Raw genomic sequence first — 21,878 nt, 5'->3', positions numbered from 1 at the left:
GGCTGTGTCTTGGTTGTTTCAGAACAGATGATACCAGCCTTTCTTCAACAAAAATTGTTTTCCTGAGGAGAACAGAAGCTCTGGTAGAAATGGGGGCAAACAACTGTTCTGGTGGCCTTGAGGAAAGTGTACCCTGGCTGATAAGTTGCTTTGACATTGAAGGGAGGCAGCAAAAAAATCTGTCAATGTGAGAGAGAAGCAGATTGCATTCTCTGTTCAGGTTTTGTGTGGGGATGAAGAAGGTATTGAGAAATTTCCTGTGTTTTTTTTTTCAATTCTCAGTATTTATACCATTGTTTGGCTTGAAGAAAAAGCTCAGATGGTAATAGGAGGCTTAGAACTTGAATCCTTTAGGATAAATCCTCGCAGAATTGAGATTTTTACCACAGTGGCTTTGTGCTGAGATGGTGGTGATCTCCCTTCCAGAATTCATGTACCTCTCTTCTTTTTCCACCTTGCTGCTGCATGTCCTTGTTAAAGTCCATCCCTGCTTCACCTTTACCCTTCTGCTGCATGACTTCCTCCCAAAAAATTCCCTGGCTCTTGAGTGGGAGAGCTACCCAACAAAATGATTTGTCTGAGAAGCCTTTGGAGTGTTTTCGTTCAGCTGCATTCAGAACAAATCAGGTTGGTTCAGCTTCATGTGATGCTGCAAGCTCATTAATTCCTGGGCTTCTGGGTGGCCCAGGAAAGGTGGAGGAGGTAAGGAAGGAATACTGAAACATAGGAGAATATTGTGTTTTCTTAGATAATTATTATTTTATGCTTTAAAGTCAAAGAACGTATTTCTAACATGGAAAATAACCCGGGGCCAAGTGAGATGTATTCTATGGATGTGTTAATATCTACCCACATATAATATGAATTGAAATAAATAGCATATGAAAGTTCTTTTTATTTTCCCTAGAGCTGATTTTTTTGAAGATGAAACTATTAAGCATCTTTTAAAGTACAAACCCTGGTGGATTGATGCTCATAGAAAGATGACAGCCTTGCAGGGAGAAAGTCATCAGGAACATGACAGTCCTGCATTTGGTGAGAATATACATATATATATATAAAAAAATATATATATATACACAATCTGTTGCTTGAATGGTAATTGCTGTGATGCCATGTTATAGCTTATTGTTCTTAAAGCAAATTTATTGCTCTATTACATTTAATATTTATTACTGTATTACATTACTTTATGTGTCTCAGAAACTTTTTTGAAAGAAAACTCTTTGTGTCCATTTAGAAACCTAAAGGGATGTTCCAGGGTAAGTAGGTGACCTTGTGGTAACACTGCTAAGAGATAACTGAGGCTGCCTCCCTGCACACAGTGATTACAGAGAGCACTGCAAGTTGCTATTGAGCATTTTCTCCTATTGTTCTTTGTTAATTTCCTATGTTGTATGAAAATCTGATATTCCTAAAGCAGATGATGATTATCCCTTCACCAGGGGTTCTCAGATAATACCTGCACTTCCCCATTTTCCCTGAGAGAAAAATAGAATTTGGATAGATGTTGTGTATTTTACTGTGAATGTAATCTGATCTTCATTCCTGGTGTCTTTTCAGCCTCTGAAATTGTTAATTATGTCCATCATAAACACTTGATTTAAAAAGCAGTGGACAAAGGTACAAGAGGCTTGAGAATACAATAATAAGAGGTTCCTTTGTTTGTTTTTATCCATTCACTCCTTAGTAAATGAAACACTACTCCTGTTAGCTTGGCTTAAGGAATATAATTAAAGAGAAGAGCTGCTGGATGATTTTATTGATAAGGAATGTTTCTCCTCCAAATTGAGGTACTGAGGAAAAACATGTCTGTTGTTGGGTTTTAGGGTCAAAACCAGAACAACTCCTCAAAAGGCTGGCAAGCCTGCTAATGGAAATTACAGGGAGAAGGGACTTTTTATAAAGGATCCAGAAAAGGGACTTCATAAAGGATCATCTTTGCTCCATACCATTTGTAATGACAGATATCTATTTCATAAGAATGGTCAAAAAAACCTCACCTTCATGGGGCTGAGTGGAGAGGATCATGCTGTTTTGTGAATCTTGAGGAAATTTAAGTAACAAAAGAAGCAATCTGGACTTTAGGTGATGTCAATGCCAACAAACCCACCCTTTTCCTTGGAGAAACCTAAGTTTTGGTAACATTTGTGCTGTTTGGGGAAGTGACTGAAATCAGTGGAGGTTCCTAACCCTGAGTGAGCTGTGGTGAAGGAAACCACCATGAGAGGGAGTGCAGGTTCTACTTGAAGGTCTCCTGTGTATGGGAATGCAGAAGGGCAGGAGGTGGCTCCAGGCTGTTCCACCTGGGATCTGAGCATCAGCAGGATGTGTCCCCTGGGGTTTTCTATTGCTGTACCAGCCAAGGGAATGGTGCACTTAATCAGCAATTCCTCTCTGTCCTGTGGGAAGGAAGGATTTGGTTTTGAATGAAGACATGCTGCACCTCAGGTTAAATGTAAAAGTGAGTTTATGGTGGGAGACATAAAAATTAGCAGATTCTTTAAAAAATTATTTTCTTTTTCAGAAACACTGAATAAAGAGAATTATTTTTTTTCTCTTCCTTTTCCTGACTTACATTGATGTCTTTTCACTTGTTATCTTTATTGGTTTCTTGGAACCAAAATCTTGATTACTTTTGTCTTTATAATGTCTTTGGCTGCAAGAAGTAATTAGAAGTACAGATGGCCTTTTTTATTTTTTGCATGACATTGCAATTAACTGAAGATTTTCTTTGGTTGATTACTGCTCTTATATTTATCCCTAGTTATTTTCTCTTTGTTTTTACATCATCAAGTTCTTCTAATGTCTCATTACCAAGTTTTTTTCTCTTTTTGGTTCATCTCTTCTCATTAACATTTAAAGTTTTCATCTCTCTTCTGTCCTTACTTTGAATCTATTTTTATTTGACCTTTTTACTTTTTCTCCAGCTTGTGTGCATGGTTTGTGTATTTTGCCTTTTTGAAATTTTTCCTTATCCCAAGTGTCTTTTCTTTTTGTCCTTTTTGTTCATCTTACTGTGCATTCTCTTGTTCACACTTACAATGTCTCATTCAAGTCAAGTAATACTCCATAAAGCCTTATTAATTACACAGCCTTTCCCATGAGGGGTAACATTTTTGGAAAGCTTCCTTGCTGCTGCTGCTGAAGTTTACGTTAGTGTCTTGCTTCTACAGATTCCAGATGAAAGGGTTTGTATTTTCTAACAGTCACATTCAGCTTGGTTAAGAGTTCATTTTTATTCTACTTCCAATTGCACTACTGTAAAAAACTCTTCTTTAGGCAACACAATAATCTTCAAAGGCTCAGGCTGACATATGTATTTAATCTAACATTTATATGCTCCAAGGATATCTTATTTTGTTCAGGGTAACCTCTCATGCTTACAGTGACTGTTCTCTTTCTTATTTCTTTCTAGAAAGAGAAGCAATTTCCTCTCAAAGTTCCACCTTTCAGTAAGGCTTGGCTCAAATATATGCCATTACTGGTGGATTCATAAGTTTAAGATGGATTACTTTTCTTTTTTTATCAAATTTCTGTCTACCTGCTTTGCTCAGTTTTCAGGGCTTTGCATCTTGTGTTCCTTCCTGGCTCTGCTGCAGAGCAGTTTTTATTATGTGAGGAAATTCTGCTTTTTATTCATACAAATAAAGGGTCCCACTGTAAAGTATCTCGGGGTTTAAAAGGCAAGATAAATATCAATAACTAACTTCATTCTGACTGACCTGCTCTCTGCTGACTTCTCCATCTGATGATGCTGATTCCTTAACCTACAGGGGTAGAGGCACACATTTAAAAACCTTTAAATTGTAATGTAATATTTCAGTTTAAAGGAAAAAAAATAAGGAAGGAGGGTTCAGTTCTGCTCAGTTCTTTCCCTTTGGGAGAGCTGTGGGATTCAAGACTTGGCTTGACAGGATCATAAACTGAGGCTCTGCTCTCACCAGCAGATTATCAGAGGTGCTGCCTGAGCTGTACTTTCCTGACTGACCACTGAGTCAGCTCTCTGTGTGGGTCCAGCACATTTTATCTAAGTGCCCCTAACACATTTAGAGCTGGAAGTGTCATAGTAGTCTGGAGATACAGATCTCCCAGTGATTTAAGTGGTGTTATCACAGTGTAAAATAGCAGTAGGGCTGTAACAAAACACCCTCTGGCTGTCAGACCTCATCCTCCCCTCAGAGATTAAACTCTGCTTCACTGACACTGCTACTAGAGGACAATTTGAAGTATCTTCTTTTTTAATATGAGGAATGGCCAGCTTAAAACAAGTAAAAGAGGTGATTAAAATGTAAAGGTAATGTCTGCAGCCTCATCTGTCAGAAACTTTGTGAGATGAATGTCTGACTCCTTTAGATGTGGATATATTAACACACATTTATATTCTGGCATGGTTTTGCCACTGGCAAATACACAAAGCAATTTTAAATCAAAGTTACAAAAAAGTTGCCAATTTAGCTTACTTGATAAGTAGCAGCAAGTGCTGCTTTGCATCAGATTAATACTGATTGTGGTACAGATTGTTAGCTAAAACTTGGCAATGTAAGTGTACAAAAGTGTACAGGCTTAGTACAGCAGAAATGTAATTACAATTTTAATTGTTCTGATAATTTCACACCATGTACTTGGAAGTACAGGGAAAACAAAGTAGGTGGTGGTTTGGACTGTTAATAATGAGTTTCAGGCTTGGATAATTAATTTTCAAAAACTTCAGGCAATTGATAGAATTTTTTTTCCAGCATTGAAGTATTTTCTCAGAGAAAGATATTTTATTTAAAACACCTGGCACTTTGCAGCAACTTAGGGAGCATCTTGTAACATTTACCTTTGGAATTGTCTAGTCTACATCTTGTTTGCTGGTATGTAATAGATCTGCAGTTTCTGTGTTTATGGTCCAGTTGTAGATGTTATGATGCTTCAGAGTTGGAATTTTAAAGGAAGAAAACTTTACTGCTATATTTCATTAATTTCATTGGGAGTTTCTTTGGTGTTTAAAAGTGAAGTGTGGTTCATGTTTACACTGAAGAATCAACTTCTGAGGAAATTTACTGATAGAATACATCATCTCTAGTTGTGATTCAAGGGGTGATACTGACCTGCTTAGCATGAACAGAAAAAACAGAGTTAGAACGGCCATGCTCTTTCTTAATTGTCCCTTGCCTCTGGATTTTTGTCCCATAAAATGTGGGCTTCAGAATCCTCATTTTACTTGGATCCTGATTGTGCATTTATCCCTGTATAAGATATCCAGGCATCCACAGAAAGCCTTGGCACCTGAGAGGTTCAAAATCATCAGTGTGTCCATGCAGTGCTGTGCTGGAGCTTGACATTGAAATGAATCTACCAGAGCTTAATAAAAGTTAAGAAGGGAAGTAAGAGTGATTTAGGCTTTTTTTTGAGTGATGGGTGACTTGGGATTAGTTACCTGCTCCTTTTTAAAGACACTGTTGAGGTAGTATTACCACCTATTAAAGTGAATGTGCCAGCTTTAAATTCATAATCAATTATCCTTTTACTTTTTATAGTTGTCTTCTCTGAGGCAGAGAGAGAGCAGATGAGGAAGTTCACAAATAAATCTTATCTTCTGGATAAAAGGAGCCGTCACCACGCATATCTTGGGTTAATTGATATTCTTCTGGCATATTGCTACGAGATCCGTGTCAATGAAGGGGACAAGAATGTAAGTTAATAAAAGTAAAAAATATAACATGTGTTAGGAACCTAGTGCTGGATCCTGCACTGCCATTTAGGGAACTTACCTTTTAACATGCACTTATTCCCAGGCATTAAAGTTACGTGATGAAGTTAAAATTAAAGACTTTAGATTTGGTGCACATGGGGATTAGTAGGATTTCTAAATACCTGTGTTCTTCTGCAGCAGCATTGGAGTAGGGGAGATGTGGAGTACCAGGAGATTCTAGGCAATTCTGTGCAGTTCTGATTTGTGTATCTTGATTCAGGCAAATTTAACAAGTAATTTTTCTTTTTTGTTCTGTGTGGATACCTTGCCCTCTTGGAATTGCTTCCCAGATACAACTCTGTTCCTCTCATCTCCTGTGCTGATATGAACCAAGGGGTTGTGTTTTCAATGCTTTTAACCAAAATATTGGCACATGTCATCAGAGCCATTCTGGCTTAATCAGACTGACACACGGGGCATGGACTGCAGCATGACAAGCAAAATGTCCAGACCTGCTGGTTCACCAGAATAATCTGGGATTGTTGTTGTGTTGCGTGTTAGAGCTGCACAGAATTGCAAATCTGCCAGGACCACAGTTGTGCAATTCTTTATTGGTTTTGCAGTAACTGTATGATGTGTGTGGAAAACACACTGGGGTTTTTTCTCCCTTTCCCCCTGCCCTTTTTTTTAATTCCTATTTAATAGGAAAACCAAGACTTTCAGGCCACACAAATCTTTACTAGAGCCAGGATTATAGATCAAGGCTTTCTGGCTTTTTGCCCCAGTCATCCCACTGGACCACACTTCCACTCAAATGCTATGAATCTGTCACATATTAAGAATAATGACATTTTACATGTACTGCTGGCTTCAGGACTCTCTCTGCAAGCCAAAAGGCTTGAGCTGTTTTCATGAAACAAGGCATTTGAGCTTGGCTTTTGTTGATTCAAGTATCTGTTGCTTTGTGCAAAGGGACAGAATTCCACTAAAATACCATTTCTCTGTGTATTGCTGTTATATTTTAAAGATTTTGTGCATGGGCTGGATCTTCCTACTATGGGAAGCAACTCAGTTATTCAACATCTGCATTGCAATATAATTTTTAATGCTGTCCTGTGGCCATTTCAATGCACATAATGTAATTACTGCTTCTTATTTACAAAAGTTCTTGAATTGCTGCCAGAATGTTACCTTAAATAGTTTGCCAGCAGTGTTGGATTAGATAATACTTATTTTACTGTCTTCTCTTAAAATCAGGTTGAATCATCTTGGAACATCAGGAAACTGAGTGCAACGTTGTGCTGGCTGGAGGTAAGGTAAAAGTAAAGTTTTGTGTTGTGTTTTTGCTGGCTTACTTGGGGTTTTTTTTGGTGTTTTGTGTTGTTTCTGTGCCAAATTTGCTTTTTAATTATTGAAGATTAATTGTATATCCTATTTTTAATGGTACCAGAAATTGATTTCTGGGCTCCACAAGTTATTGGGCATGTATTGCTTTACCCGCCTCTTTCTTTTCAGCCTTACTCTTGGAATAATAAAGGCTGGAAAAGACCTTTAAGATCCTCAGGTCCAACCATTTCCAGCACAATCACCATGTCCACCATTAAGCCATGTCCAAGTGCCTCATCCTTGTTTGAGTTACTGCTCATCCTCTGGAACCAGCAGAGATCAGAGGAAAGCCTGAATTCCATCTCTCCACATTCAGGTTATTCACTGAAAGCGCCCAGGCCTGTGCAAAGAAATTGTTACAGAGCTGGGGGTGGAAAGGAATGGACCTGGCCTGAAATCCATTAATTCTTCTAATGCAGGATGGTGGAAAGACCTGTCCCAGCTCTGAGCTGAGTCTGCTGAGCCAAGTCTCACTTTGCAGGATCAAAACTGAAACTGGACAGGATTTTTGGGTCCAGTCCTTCAATCTTTTCCACTAATGTTGAATGTTATATTCAGTTACAACTTGTCTTGTGACAACAGGTTTTCTTTTATTTCGAGTTCTGCAGTAGCAGGTTACAAAGGAGTGCAGTAAAAATGCCCTGTCTTAATTCACAATTTATTTTTTTTTCTTTATCCCTATCCTAACATAGTGAAGGAGTTTTCTGCATGTGCTTACCCTCTGATAGAGCAGTTCTTGGTGCAGCCTGTGCCAACAGTGTATTTCACACCTAGAAAACTCACAGTCCTGGCACCAAACTCTTAATAACTATCTCTGTTGGACAAACCATTAGGGCTGGGAGTTTTCATCATTCTGTACAAAAAGGAATGCCTCAGCTCTGGTTTGTTTGAGCTGACTGCCATTTTGCTGGCCATGACATGTACACACCTTAGCCTCTAAATATTCAATCACAAACCATAAATGATTTAAATGCTTGCTGGTGATCCATTAAAATGAGCAATGGGTTGAGGTAGTCACAGAATGCAAAGAAGTGCTGGCTGTCAGCAAAGTGCTTTTATTAATTTTAATAGATTGAGAGTTCAAGATGAAATAGGTATTTTTTTTAAAATTCATTAATAAATGGAGCATTTTGTCTTGAAAAGTGAAAGCTGGGAGGGAAATCACTTTTAAGAAAGTCTTTAATAACTCCTTAATGCCTCTGGCCTGAGTAAATTAGAGGTGTTCCTCACTCATGAAGGAGAACAATGAACTGTTCTCCCCAGGCAGGTATATTTATCCCTGTCTTGAATATCTAGAATTTTCATGAAAAGCAGAGTCATGTATCATTTTTAAAGTTCTTACATGTACACATGTATTTGGTTAATATCATATGGATTTAATTTTCCTTTATTCTTAAAAGGCTTTTTATAGCTTCTCCTTAATATATGTAATAATGTGGGACAGATGTAATTTATTGCTTTAATCTAAAGGATGGCAAAGTCTTGACTGAGATGTTTTATTCCCATGTTCTCTCTGGTTTTTTTAAAATCCCAAACCACTAAAATGTACAGGACTTCTGTTATCTTGCCATGCAAACTCAGTGTGCAGTGTCTTGTTTCTGTTTAACATGTACATTTCCATATCTATTCAAATACAGATTTTTAGAGGCATAATAAATCAAAATATGCTTTTTTTTTTCTATTCTGCTATGGCTTTTTTTCCTTAAAGGAAAACAAACAAGCACACAGACAATGGAGATTTTTTCACCAATGCACACAGACTAATGGAGATTTTTCACTTATGCACGCAGAGTTTCTCCAGCATCCATGATGTCCTGGTATCTTTTGGAAGAAGAGTGCTGTGCTATCCCCTGTACAGGCATTTTGAGCTGGTGACACGTGCTTTCAGTGACACAGTCATGATTCTGCAGCTGGGTGAGTGTTTAGGGACTGGGAGTTGTACAAACCATCTTTATACCTTGGCTTGTTAAAGTTACCTGCAGCTTCTCTATTTACATGAGTTACTTCTTTGAGAAAAGCATTAGATTTATTTTTTGGACAGAAAGATCACTGAGAAGCAGTGGTTTATTTTAAATGCTTGTCAGTTGCAGGATTAAAAACCCACACAAGTGGCAATATTAATCTTTACTACTGCCAAAAACTGTTGCTGATGGAAAATTCCATTGACATTATAACAGTCAGGGAGTGAAGTTTTAAGGGGAAGATGGATGCTGTCCCTCCTCACTTATCTGCACTGCCTTATGTTGCTGTTCATAAGTGTGAAAAAGAAAATTCTGATAACAAAACTGCTGTGATGCCTTTCTCTGTGTAGGATATAGTTCATGTGAGGTAAGAAATTTGCTTTTATTTTAATGTCACAATGGAAAATGGTGTTGCAGTGAACATTGAGTGATCCAGTGAAATACTGCCTGACTGGGTAAGTTAGTACCAGGATATGTTAATTTAAAAGTTTGTAGATTGCTTTCCTTGTGCCTCAGAATGCTGTTCCATTAAAAAGAGAGAATTACAGCAAAGTTCAGTTTATCTTTAGATGAGTGCACCTTCTTGAAAATGTGGCAAAACGCATAGAAGTCTGTGGGGAAAAGAATGTAAAATAGAGATATATGACTTAAACTTTCCTTCCAAATGATGAAAACTGGTAGAATTTCATGATGGTGTAAAATCAGATTATCATATCAAATGGCACATACAGAGCTGGGGTCAAATTTTATCCTCATTTTGAAATAGTCTGTGGGAAGAGGACTGGATTTCTGAGTCTGTAAAATTCAGTTTTCAGGCTGTTCAGGCAGCTCTCTCAGCAAGGAGCTCCAGAAGGATCCAGTGATCTGCAGACACCTCCTCTGACTTTCCTGTTACACACATTGGAAGCTTTTTTATTCATGGTTTTAAACACAACTAGTGGGATTTTTTGAATAATCAAGAAGTAGCATCTGCACATAAAAAGCAGTTTATTTATTGATCACTATAATGCAGAGCTGTAACTACGCAAAAACTGTTAAATATCATGGGCCCATGTTCTGAAAGCAGAGATTTGATAGCTTGCCTGATGCAGGATTCCCTGATTCAAGTCTGGCAAGATTTGCAGCCTCTCATTAGAGACCCATCAAGCTACCGTAATCCAAAACTTTGAATTTATGAAGAAAGACATTTTTAGTTGGGAATTAGTGTAACATTCACTGATGTACATTGTTACTTGGCAGATGAGTAACAGGAGTGGATGTTGGAAATGGTTTGGGCTGACAGCTTGACAGCTGGAACCTGAAAAAATCGGCAAAATTTTAATTCCACACATCATTTCTTTGTGAAAGAGCACACTTCTTTTTAGTCAAAATAGTGATGCTTGACAAGCATTGATGGGGATACAGTTTAAAAGTTATTAGTTATATTTGGGGTTTTAGGTTTTCTTTGACTCGGTTTCCAAAACCAGTGGGTTTTTTCTGTTCTGTTTGCCATGGCTTTTTGCTCTCTCCATTTCCTCTTCCTTATTGCCATCTTCCTCCCCTTTAACTTTCATTCTCTGGCTGTATCTTTTTTCAGCATGGAATTACTTACAAATAAGCAAACAAATTTTGCGCTTGAACAGCAGGGGGAGTTCTGATCTTTTTTGTTTCTTTTTTTTTTTTCCCTCTCCTCTAAATCTGTAAAATGTAATTTCATCCCTGTTCAGGTTTCATAGCCTAGGAGGAGCCAGCCTCTTGGGAGAGGGTTATTAGATTCCATTTGCAGTGGTGGCTGTTTTCATTTGAATGTGGGGTTTTTTTCCCCACCATTAAACGGTGAAAATAATTTTTTTTAAGTGTTCCAGCACTTAACCCTTTAGCAACTGTCATCAGGAAACTAAGGGGGGAGATTCCAGCTAATTGGAATGTTGCATAGGAAGGAAAAGTCAAACTGACAATGGAAGGTTTTCTAGTTGTGGACTGAGAATACAGTAAAAGACTAAAAATGTTTTTTGACTGCATGTCAGATAGCTCCTTCCTGAACATGAAGTGAGTTTTTTCTTTCATTTTGCCAAGCTATTCTGTGACTAGCAGAAGTATGAAAAGTTCTCCCTAATTCCAGGCCCTGTTAGGTAATCCTTCCATTGCCTCTCCCAGTTCCATGTGCTTGGCCCTGCTGTGAGCTGTGTGTTCCCAGCACTGCTGTTCGTGTAGGCACAAAGGGAAAAAATGCTCCTCTTAAGAGAGATGCTGGGCCATAACTTCTTGTTATTTGTGAGCTACTTTTGAACTTAGTTTGTCTCTTTTTAAATACAGTGCCTGCCTGTCTGTGCTGCAGTTTGGAGCAGTGGAGGAGCTGGGGGAAGGGGCTGCTTCAGCTGTGGAGAATTACACGCATGGCTGGGCCTGCAGGCTCTGGTCCTGCAGACATTCCTGCTGAATCCAGGGCTCCCCATCCCCAGGGATGTGGATGCTGGAGGGCACAGTTACTGGGCTGCTGTTCCCAGCCTGGGAATCAACCCCACTTTCCAAGGAGGTCGTGGATACTGTGGTTATTAAACCCTCAGGTGGGAGAGGATAAAGATGATCTGTTGTTGTGAATTTCTTGTGAATCACAAAATCAAAAATCTGCTTCCAGGGAAAGCTGCAGTGTTGAAGTGTCTGCTGGACATTCACAAGATTTTTATGGAGAGTGACCCTGCCTACATCCTTAATGATCTCTTCATTACAGACTATTGCATCTGGATCCAGAAAGTCAAGTAAGTTCTTCAGTAGTTGCTGATATGGGAGATGTTTTTAGCATACTTCATCTGTGAACAAATAGCAGTAAAATAAACTCTGTATCCTATATGTGGGAATATGATCAGTTTTTTCATTTAGTAACTGCCTGTCCAGCAATTCTTGATACAGAAGCAAAGACATTCAGTGCATTTTTTTAATACAGGGATGCCATTGGAGAAGGGAGGGAGGAATTGGATTTTAAGAAAAAATATGAATTTTCATTAATATATTAATGGGGGTTTTGAGGGAAAAAACAGCTTGTGGGGATTTCTCATTCTATTGTGATCTTTCCTATGAAGATAAATGTTTATGTAGCACTTATGTAACTTCAGGATAAAGGCTGGAAGGAGCTTTCACTTCAGAAATGACAGCACATGCAAAGCATTCCCAGCTGCATGGGGCATTGATTTATGGGCTGTAGCAGTTGCACCAATTGATTATTAACACCAGAACAAGTGTCAGAAATCCCCATGTGCTCTGTGCTCCTGCCCTTGCAGCTCTCCCTGGCACTGTGGGAAGCTTTGGCTTCCACTACTTGAGAGGAAAGAAGGACTTTGCTACCTCCAGACAAAACCCCTGCACTTCTGTGTCTCACCTTTGTTCTTTTAATGGACTCAGCATGGCTTATTCCCAGAGTTTTGGGTAGTTTGCAGCCAGACTGGTTGGAATACCAGCATGTTTTAATGGCTTAAAACCAAAAGTACCAGTAGGAAAACAGTGGGAAGTGGATTAAATGATTAAAGCAAGCTGCATGTTCAAATCTTACTAAGCTTTATATTGTTCTTGTCAGATTTACTCTGTTTTTTGTATTATTTTTCCTTCCTTTTTATATCTTCACAGCCTTCTCTGAAAGCCACAAAAGGTGTGAGTTGGAGCAGGCATGACTAATATACACACAAAAAAATGGCATTGTCTATTTGTTAATACAGCAATGCAGGCTCCTGAACCAGTGGCTAAAATAGTCTTTGTATTTACCAGAGACTCTGGGGGATAAAATACCTGAAGTGCACAAGACAGTGAAGGGGATATAGAGGGAATCTGGTAATTGTGATTAGAGGGGGGAATGAGGCAGAATTGAAGCAGCCTGCACAGGCTGTTATGTTTAGGTGTGACCTTAGCAGTACTTCTTGGAGAATTAAAGACCCTCAGTTCACAGCTGCTCATGATGGTTTGTAATGTTGATTCTTATTCTCTGTGTGCTTCCAGTGACACTGTTCCATTAGGTAACAACATATAAGATACTTTAAAACAATTACAGGTGTTTCTAAATATTTTGATTCATCAATCCTGCTGAATTCCTGAAACAGCCAGTTGATTTTACAGTGTCAAATTTGAAGAGGCTTTTTTCAACCACACCTGAAATGTGTGGGAAATTCACCAGGTATGGGGAAATTCAGGTTGAAGTTGAGTAGAAAAAGTGCAGTAAATAAAGGAGAAAGTTATTTCATGGGTCTTTCACAAAGAAATGAGTCATTAAGCAGTAATACCTCTGCTGCCCATATCAATGAATATAATGACTAGCAAGTCAGTCATAAACCCCGTTTTCTTTAAATCCAGCCCAGGAAAATGCACAGTAGCTATAAGTGACTGATAGATTAACACATTTCCTCCCAGACTCTCACATTATGTCCCAGTTAAGCAGAACTGACAGCTGCTGGAAAGAGGGCAATTAAGCTATCTTATTGTCAGAGTGACATGGCACAATGGCTGTCTGTCATTAGGAGAGCAAGAGAGAGAGAGAGAGGAGCTGCAGAACCCAGTCCTATTTTTAGGCCTGAATCAGGACAGCATTTAAGCATATGCTGCAGTTATTGCTGTGCAGTTCAGCAGTGTTTGAAGTTCAGCAAGTGCAAAGGGAATGGGAACACTTGGTTTTGTTCCTTTTGGTTGAAGGGAACAGCTAAGCTCACTTGTCACTCAGGACATACCTTGACAGGGTGGTGATTTGTGTGTTCAAGGCAAGGGGTCCCAGCTCCCCAAGGTGAGGCTCCTGGAGAGGAGGGTGGTGCATCTTCCCTTTCAGGGATGAAGGTTGTGGCATCCCTCTGGTAATTCCCTCTGAAGAACTGGCACAGGTGCCCAGAGCAGCTGGGGCTGCCCCTGGATCCCGGGCAGTGCCCAAGGCCAGGTTGGACACTGGGGCTTGGAGCAGCCTGGGACAGTGGAAGGTGTCCCTGCCATGGCAAGGAGGTGGATTGAGGAGAGCTTTGAGTTTCTTTCCCACCCCAACCATTCTGTGATTCTATAATTGCTGTTGTGGTGGAAGAGTTTTGTGAGGGGAAGGTGTTTATAGATGTTATTTTGGTGGTTTTTCAGTGTTAAAGTTATTTCCATCTCCAGTCAGTCTGGATACTTCCCCTGTTTTCTTTCTTAACTATTATTTGCTCCATCAGGCTTCATTAACTTCGTCTCCATTTCCTCCTGTCCTTTTGTGGCTGAGGATAATCTCAAAATCCATGGAGGGTTTTCCTTTTCTTCTCTTTCCCTGTAAGCAACAAACTCCTGGTGGAGGCTGGGGTCTCTGTTTAAACAATTAAAACAGACTGTAGGTTCTTTTTAGTGAAGAATCTGGGCAATTTAAAAGCAGCTGGAAACAAGCTCTTCAGCTCACCTGTGCTGGCACAGATCTCTGGGTTTAGGGAGAAAGTTTGGCACAGGCAAAACCATAATGGATATATCCAGTGAAAGAGAGCACTCAGTCCCATTCCAGATGAAGAGAAACACCTCTGGTAGGTACTAGCTTTTAAATTTGCCATGTGGAAACAAAATCCTTATAGCCAGCAGAGTGTCAATAGCTGATTACAAATTTGGTTTGAGATCATAGTTTGGCTGTGGGTAAATTAGATGAATAAGTGAATGTGTCACTGGGTTGGCAAAAGCTGATTTATTTGAAGCAGTGTATCTGGAATTGGAAATTATGAAGATGCTGAATAAAACACACACAGGTGGCTAATGGTCAATTGGGGATGGGGAGTACAAGCTAGGTCTGGAATTCTAAGGATTTTTTTGTTTTGTTTAGGTTTTTTTCCCAGAAAAATTACTTTATTCAGGTGCCTATTACTAAGAAAAAAGTAGATTCCAAAATGTCTTAGACAATGGAAGATATTAGCAAGTGTAGCTAAAATGTCATCTTCCTGCTTGCAATCTTAAAGACAGTTTCACCTGCTTTCTAGGTCCTCAGTATTTCCCTTCAAGCTGCTTGTGGAGTGACTATTAATAGTTCCACCCATTGTGTAAGGTGGCATGTAAATCCTTTTAAGTGTTGTTAGGTTTTGAAGAAAGGGAGCATGTTGCTCAGCCAAACTTATCAGAAAAGAGGGAAAAGTAAATGTTAACCTGGGTAACAAAAGCTTGACAAAGACCTATGAAGGCAGCTTGTGGTAAATCTCAGCAGGTGGTGTCAACATTTCTGTTGAAAAGCCAGATGCAGCCAGATGGAAAATTGCATCTTTAACCCCTGAGGTCATAATGACATGTCATCACTTCATTTGATCCCCCTGCTAAGTGAGCTTATCATCCACCCTGCTGTCACTTCTGTTATTGCTTTCATTTCCATAATAAAATTAAATTTAATTTGCCTGGTTTGCATGCTTTTGTTCTTCAGGTCCGAGCTTTTACAAGCCACTCTGATACATATGGCAGCCTCTCCAAGGTGAAATTAGAACTGAATTTTTGTTCTGAGTCTGAGGTTTTCTCCATCTTTCACACCTTCCTTTAAGCAGAAGGGGATGAAGGAGAGGAAGAGGGTTTTTGGGGAAACCACTGGTTGGTTGATGGCTGCAATATGGGCAGCTGAGGCCAGGGCTATCCAGGTGTGCATTTAGTGCAGGAGAGCTTTTTCTCCCTCCTGTCAGGAGTCTGTGTCTGTGACCCCACAGGAGCTGTGTCCTTTAGAGAAGCCAGAGTAGTTTACACACTGTCTCTTGCTGTGCTGAGGTTCCTTTGTGTGGCCTGATGTCTTTCTCCAGTGTTTTGTGTTCCCCTTTGTGCCAGGCTCTATTCACATGGGGGTTTTTGGCTGCTGTTGTACATATGTGTCTGCTGGCCATGACATGGGTGGGAGGCTGAACAGCTTCCTCCAGTCCTTGGCAGTACAGGCAGTTCTGCACCCCTGCTCAAGGGAACAGCTCCAGCCCATGGCACTTTGAAGTATTTTTACCTAGTATTTACATGCATATTTAGCTTTAAATGTGTACCACTTTAATATTTGTAAATGTGTATTATCTGTGTTCCTGAATTGGAGGTGAAGCTGGGAGTGTTCCTGGCAGTTTTCCAGGGTTTGGTGCTCTCAGTATTGAATCACAGAATGGTTTGGATTGGAAGGGACTGTGGAGATCATCCAGTTCCAACCCTTTGCCATGGGCAGGGAGACTCCCACAAGACCAGCTTCCTCATCCAGCCTGCCTGTTGTACAGTGGTTTTTTTCTCATAGTTTTATAGGTATGACATGTACAGGAGAATGTTTGATCCCATGTATGTTTTTCTACTTTCTAACTTAGCATAAGATTATAAAGATCATTGTTTGTGTTGTATTTTGTAGTAGCTTCAACACGTGCAGTGAGGGAGAGCTGTGAGCTGAGGCAGCTGAGCTGTTAAATTGCCTTGCTGTGTTCTGTGGAACTGTATTTGCAACTTGCTTTGTTATCCTTCACAAATACGTGCTCTGCACCCTGAGACAAATGTGGTGGTGCTAATTTTGGTGACTGTAGGTGTAACATGCCAGTTTGAGCATGGACTCCTTGATTTAAAGTGAAAACCAGGATTCCTTGTGGCATTTATACAGTCTCTGTAGGAGCTGCTGTCTTCATTAGTACTAAGTAATTTAAAATCAGATATTCCTGAGCATGTCATATTTGCTTCTCCTGGTTTGCAGGTGAGACAGCCCCTGAAGGGTGGGTTGGCCTCGTAGGTCTGTTTTCCTTTTCATCTCTTCCTTACAATGGAAGCCTTGTCCTTGTTACACTGTAATTACCCAGTCTGAAGCCAGCAGGGAGTTGCTGCTTGATGTGTAGGATGTGAATTTCTCCTAAATAAATGTAGGATTAATTACATTCACAGCATGTCACGGAGGTGATGAGATCGACTGTGATTGTTCAGGCCCCCTTTTCTTTTCCCCAGGTTTTCTGAATCCCTTGTTTAATCAATACAGTGTAATGCTGCCCTGATGCTGCAAAGGCATGAAGGAGTCCAGGACTTTGAGAGAGGAAAAAAAGATTTGTGAGATACAGGATTTTTACTGCCTGTCTCACATCAGATCCTAAAGTGCACAAGGGAGTAAAGAACTCCACTTCTAGTATTGTAGTTTCAGTCCATTGCATTGGCTTTACCTCAGGCTTTTGCTACATTTGGGAAAATATTTTGTAACATATAAACATCTGTAAGCTTCTGCAGTCAAATATAATCTTTCAGTGAATGTAAACAGAATTTTAACAAATTCTGATGGCGTGTTAAAATAATTTGTGGAATGGATTATTTATCTGCAAACTGAAGAAATTCAATTTGGTTATTATTTGCTAAAATCTGGAAAACTTTTAAAAATATTTCAAAGTGTGTAGAAACGTTCTTGATTGTACCACTCTTGCAGCTGTTTCTTCTTGGCATTTTTGTTTTCTTTCATGTTTTGGGGTTTTGAAAAGCTCAAAACACTTGAAAAGACACAAGCCAGACTTTTACAAGTCTTTTGTTATTTCCTTTTTTACTGCTTATAGAGTTGATATTCATGGATTAATAGAATGGTTTGGGCTGGAGGGCACCTTAAAGCTCATCCCATTCCACCCCTGCCAGGGCAGGGACACCTTCCATTATCCCAGGGTGCTCCCAGCCCCAGTGTCCAGCCTGGCCTTGGGCACTGCCAGGGATCCAGGGGCAGCCACAGCTACTCTGGGCACCTGTGCCAGGCCTGCCCACCCTCCCAGGGAAGAATTTCTTCCTAATACCCCATCTAAACCTGCCTATACTCATGAAGTCCTGTTTCACCTTTTATGGCACTTCCACGTTCCTAGGAAGGGTTTAATTCTAACCTTTGAAACTCAGGACTACTAAATGAGGAGTGAATGGAGTTTTTCTTGTAGTGTCAGCACCTCTGCTGTGAAAATACTGAGTTCAGGTAGGAGAATTCAGGAACAAAACTGTCCTAAAATGGTGCGCTGCTAATGTTAGTTTATTAAATTTTTGATTTGTGATGGGGGAAAGAGGGAATATGTTAACACATAATAAGAATGAATTGATGCTTTAGAGCCTTCTCAAATGTTAGAGGAATATGCTAATTTTCAGCTGTTAACCTCCTGGATCCAGCAGCCCTGATTCCAAAGAACAAAGGCATAAGCAGTAATATATTCTGGATGAAAATCCTGCCTCTTGGCTCTGTGGGATTAATCTGATTTGTACAGCACATTTAAAGCACTTCATCCAGTTGAGGCGTGAGGGAAAATGCCCCTGGTGGTGTTGTGTTACAGGTCATGGGCAGCTGCTCCTGCTCTGCCTGCCTTTGGCTTTGCCTTCACCTTCATTGCATGGCAGCCTTGGTTTAGGGGAGGCTGCAGGAGTTTCAGGTTTGATAAAAACTCCAGTTTGCAGAGTGTGTGGTGCAGAGAAAAGCCAAATGGCTTTCATGGTGCTGCTTTGAAAGCAGCTTTGCCATTAGCATGTGTTTTTAGCTTATGTTCTGCTGTGGCCTGTTGTGTTCACTTATCAGGTAGTGTAACAGCCCCATCACAAAACCCCTTAACTTGATCTGTTTTGTAGTGAGAGGATTATATTTTGGACTGTAGCTTTTTAATGATAATGTCATTGTGGGATGCACTGAAGCCACATCATTCTCTTGCCCCACTCCCTGCAAAACAAAACCCCTCCTATTCTGAAGATTTTTAATTTGAAGGCTATTCTTTCCTTTGCTGTTCTGCTTTGGTAAGAGCCATGCAGGTACAAGGACAAGCCCCAAAACCTTGGTGCTGCTCATGGTCACACCTGGAACACGGGGTGCACCCTGACTGCCCTGAGAGAGAGCACTTGCTGCAGGAGCTCAGGACTACAATCCCCAATTACTGGAGCTCAGGACTACAATCCCCAATTATTGTAATTCCTTCTTAGCAGGTTTTACAGGCTGGCATTGCTGCTGCTGGCAGGCAGTTCAGTGTGCAGCACTGCTTGGAGCACTCGTGCTGTGCTGGCTTTGCTTCCCATTCACTTCCTTGGTGGCCTGGAGTGCTGAATTAACTTTGAGCTGTCCCAGCTGCTCTTACCAATAATGAGTGGCTGCTTCAGATGGTCTTTGAGATTAATTTAATGCATATTTAAAAATCTGTAAGGAAGCACATAATCTATCCTGTTAGAATATTTTTTGGTGGCATTAAATGTTATTTATTTATTTAAAGGTGTAAAATGAATTGCACAGGCTGCCCCAATCAGGCTATAAGTGCTTATTTGAACAATGTGCATTTTAATACAAGTGAGTCTAAAATGACACACTCAGTAAAAGCTTGCAGAGCACAGTTATGGATTGGAGAATAAAAGACAGCTGAGGGCAACAGCTTCAGAAAAATAGGTTGGGTCATGCTTGAGAACAGTTTGAACCTGAGCAGGTGAGAGGGTGAGTGCACTTCAGCTGAAGAAGCAGAGTAGTATCACTTAGAAGAAGGAAGTGGCATGACCTCAAAATGCATCATTTGTAAGACTGTGTTAAAACACTGATTCTAGTGCTTGTTCAAGAAGATGTTGAAAAATGGAGAGGATTAGGGGGGAAAGTACTTCATGAATGTAAATGTCTGAGTGACCTGTGTTACACTAAGACATCAAATAAACTCAGGAATGCATTGGAAAGAAAATTAAAGGTTGATTAGGACTTGTCTACAAGTATGATAGGAGAGAGATTTCAGGTTTTAGCTATTGAGTTGTATAAAAAAATTTAAAAATCACTCAGTCTATTTGAACAGGAAAAATTCAGACAGCAATAAATTTTCACATTTTCCTAGTGAAAAGTAATTGAGTTGACTCATTCTTCCTGTGTTGTTGGGTAATTCTGTACAGTCCTACTTGTTTCTATCAAAATTGCACAGCTCAGATAAACACGTTTTGGTTCAAACCTGAGTTCTGGGTCTGATGCAGGAAGTATTGGAGATAACAGGAAACAGGAACTGCTGTCATTTTCCTTAAAGCTTAGGTAGGACTTCATCAGTTCATCAGAGAGTTGGTAGAACCCCCAAATTTAGTTCTTTTCATCCCAAGTCATCTGCTCTTACACCTTAGATCACAATTCTTGGATTTAAGAAGAGTAACTAATAATTTGCAGGCACATTCTGTGTGTCTCCTCTTTCAGTGTTTTGATGCATGTTTTTAATACAATTTCTGTTGGTTTGCTGCCAGTGCCTCTCCTTAGGTCCTACATCCTGTTTAAGGCCTGAGCTGTCACTTCAGGTGTCTGTAAAGCAGGAGGTGCACAGAGAGCACTTGTAAATAACAATACCCAACTATCACAGTGCACTGACCTAAGAGCCTTAAGGCAAAACACTGCCCTGAGGGCTCAGAAAGGTGATAGACAGATGTGTATTATATCAGAAATTCCCTCTCATGTATGTTTTAGCAAGCCCTGTAAAACATGGATTTTTAACAAGGGATTTAATCTCTCCTTCCAGCTGCTAGCTGCAGTTTCCTTTGATGTTTTTGCTCTCCTGCCCTCTGTTGTTTTTTCCTATTTATTCCATCACTTTTCTATAGCTCAGCTTCCTTCAGGCTGTGTCTGAATGCACCTTGCTGTGGGCAGAGAAGGCAAAGAAAAAAGCCATTTTTCCCCCCTCAGGCTACTGCTTTGATTTTCCAGAGTTGTTGGGAGGCAGTTGCTGTGTGCCTGCAGACAGGTCAGTGATCTGTGTTCAGGCAGCACAGCTCAGCTGAGTGCATTTCTTGGATGAGGGGAAGGATGAGCTGGTGCAGTCGCTGCCTTTCTGAGCAGGTGGAATGTGCAGCTCTGCTCCAGGGGGGAAGCTGCGCTCCAGGCTGGGAACATCTTCCTGCTTTGTTTCCAACCTGCTCAGCAGCTAGCTTAATAATAATCATTATGTCCATGAGGCATGATCGTGGAGCGGTTTGGATTGGGAGGGACCTTTACAGGCATCCAGTCCAACCCTCCTGCAGTGAGCTGGGACATCTTCAACTCAGGTTGCTCCAAGCCCTGCCCAACCTGACCCTGAATATTTCCAGGGATGGGGCAGCCACAGCTTCTCTGGGCTGCCTTTTCCAGTGTTGTATCACCCTCGTTGTTAGAAACTGTTCTTATATCTAACCTAAGTGGACCCTGCTGCAGTTCCAGGCTATCCCCCCTTGTTCAGTGGTGCCCCAGAGCAGCTGGGAGCAGGTGCTTGAGCACACCAGGGGATGTGGAGGAGCTGGGAGCAGCCTGTTCACTCCAGGCCCTGCAATAAGCTCCTTTCCTGCCAGCAGTTTGCAAGATGCTTGGGTTTGGTGTCTTTTCCTGTTCGACTGAGGGTGAGGGGGCTGCAGGTGGAGTTTTCCCTTCAGGTGTTCCGGGTGTCAGTCACAGCAATGTAGCAGTGGAAGAGTTAAACTCTGATCCACTGATTGTTGTTTGGTGGATAAATTCCATTGTGAATGGGTAGGATCACGTTGGAGTAATGTTTGTAATTGTGCCTTTAAGCCTGTTCCCTGCTATTGTTGTTATTTTTATAATACAGGACTTTGCTAGCATTATCCTGAGACTAAAATTCACATTTTCTGCCCTGCTGTGTGAGTACCTTTCCTTCCCCTACTGTAACACAAATTGTCTGATTTGCAGCATGAGAAGAGCTTTCTCCTAGATCACCAGCAGTGATGGTGAAGACCAAATTCTAGGTAATGGCAGCAAAGAAACTTGAGGGAAATGGGACTAATACAGAACAGTTCAGTGTTCCATTTCTGTAACATAGCCAATATTACTATCATTTTATAAAATCTCTCTGCATCTGTTTTGTGGTGAGTTATCTATTCATCTTTCATTATTTGTGTTTATCATATATGACTTTGGAAGCTGTGCCATTATTAGATGTTTGGACTGGCTGCATATTACTGGAGCTGTTTTGGCAACATAGCTCCATTTAACT

The 21,878-nt window shown here is 40.4% G+C and overlaps 1 protein-coding gene across 2 annotated transcripts in view; it reads left to right on the top strand.

The window, feature by feature from the left end:
• The window catches only part of SHQ1 (SHQ1, H/ACA ribonucleoprotein assembly factor), a 37,953-nt gene that overhangs the window by 5,780 nt on the left and 10,295 nt on the right, over positions 1-21,878 (top strand). For both annotated transcript variants that reach the window (XM_030956715.1, XM_030956716.1), the window contains exons 7-11: positions 908-1,035; positions 5,526-5,680; positions 6,938-6,991; positions 8,857-8,980; positions 11,645-11,765. In XM_030956715.1, coding sequence (XP_030812575.1) covers positions 908-1,035; positions 5,526-5,680; positions 6,938-6,991; positions 8,857-8,980; positions 11,645-11,765 — 582 coding nt within the window. The remainder of the gene's footprint in view (positions 1-907; positions 1,036-5,525; positions 5,681-6,937; positions 6,992-8,856; positions 8,981-11,644; positions 11,766-21,878) is intronic.

The sequence above is a fragment of the Camarhynchus parvulus genome, chromosome 12, assembly GCF_901933205.1.
Source record: "Camarhynchus parvulus chromosome 12, STF_HiC, whole genome shotgun sequence".
NCBI classification, from domain to species: Eukaryota; Metazoa; Chordata; class Aves; order Passeriformes; family Thraupidae; genus Camarhynchus; species Camarhynchus parvulus.
This window is presented reverse-complemented; position numbering and strand designations above follow the sequence as displayed.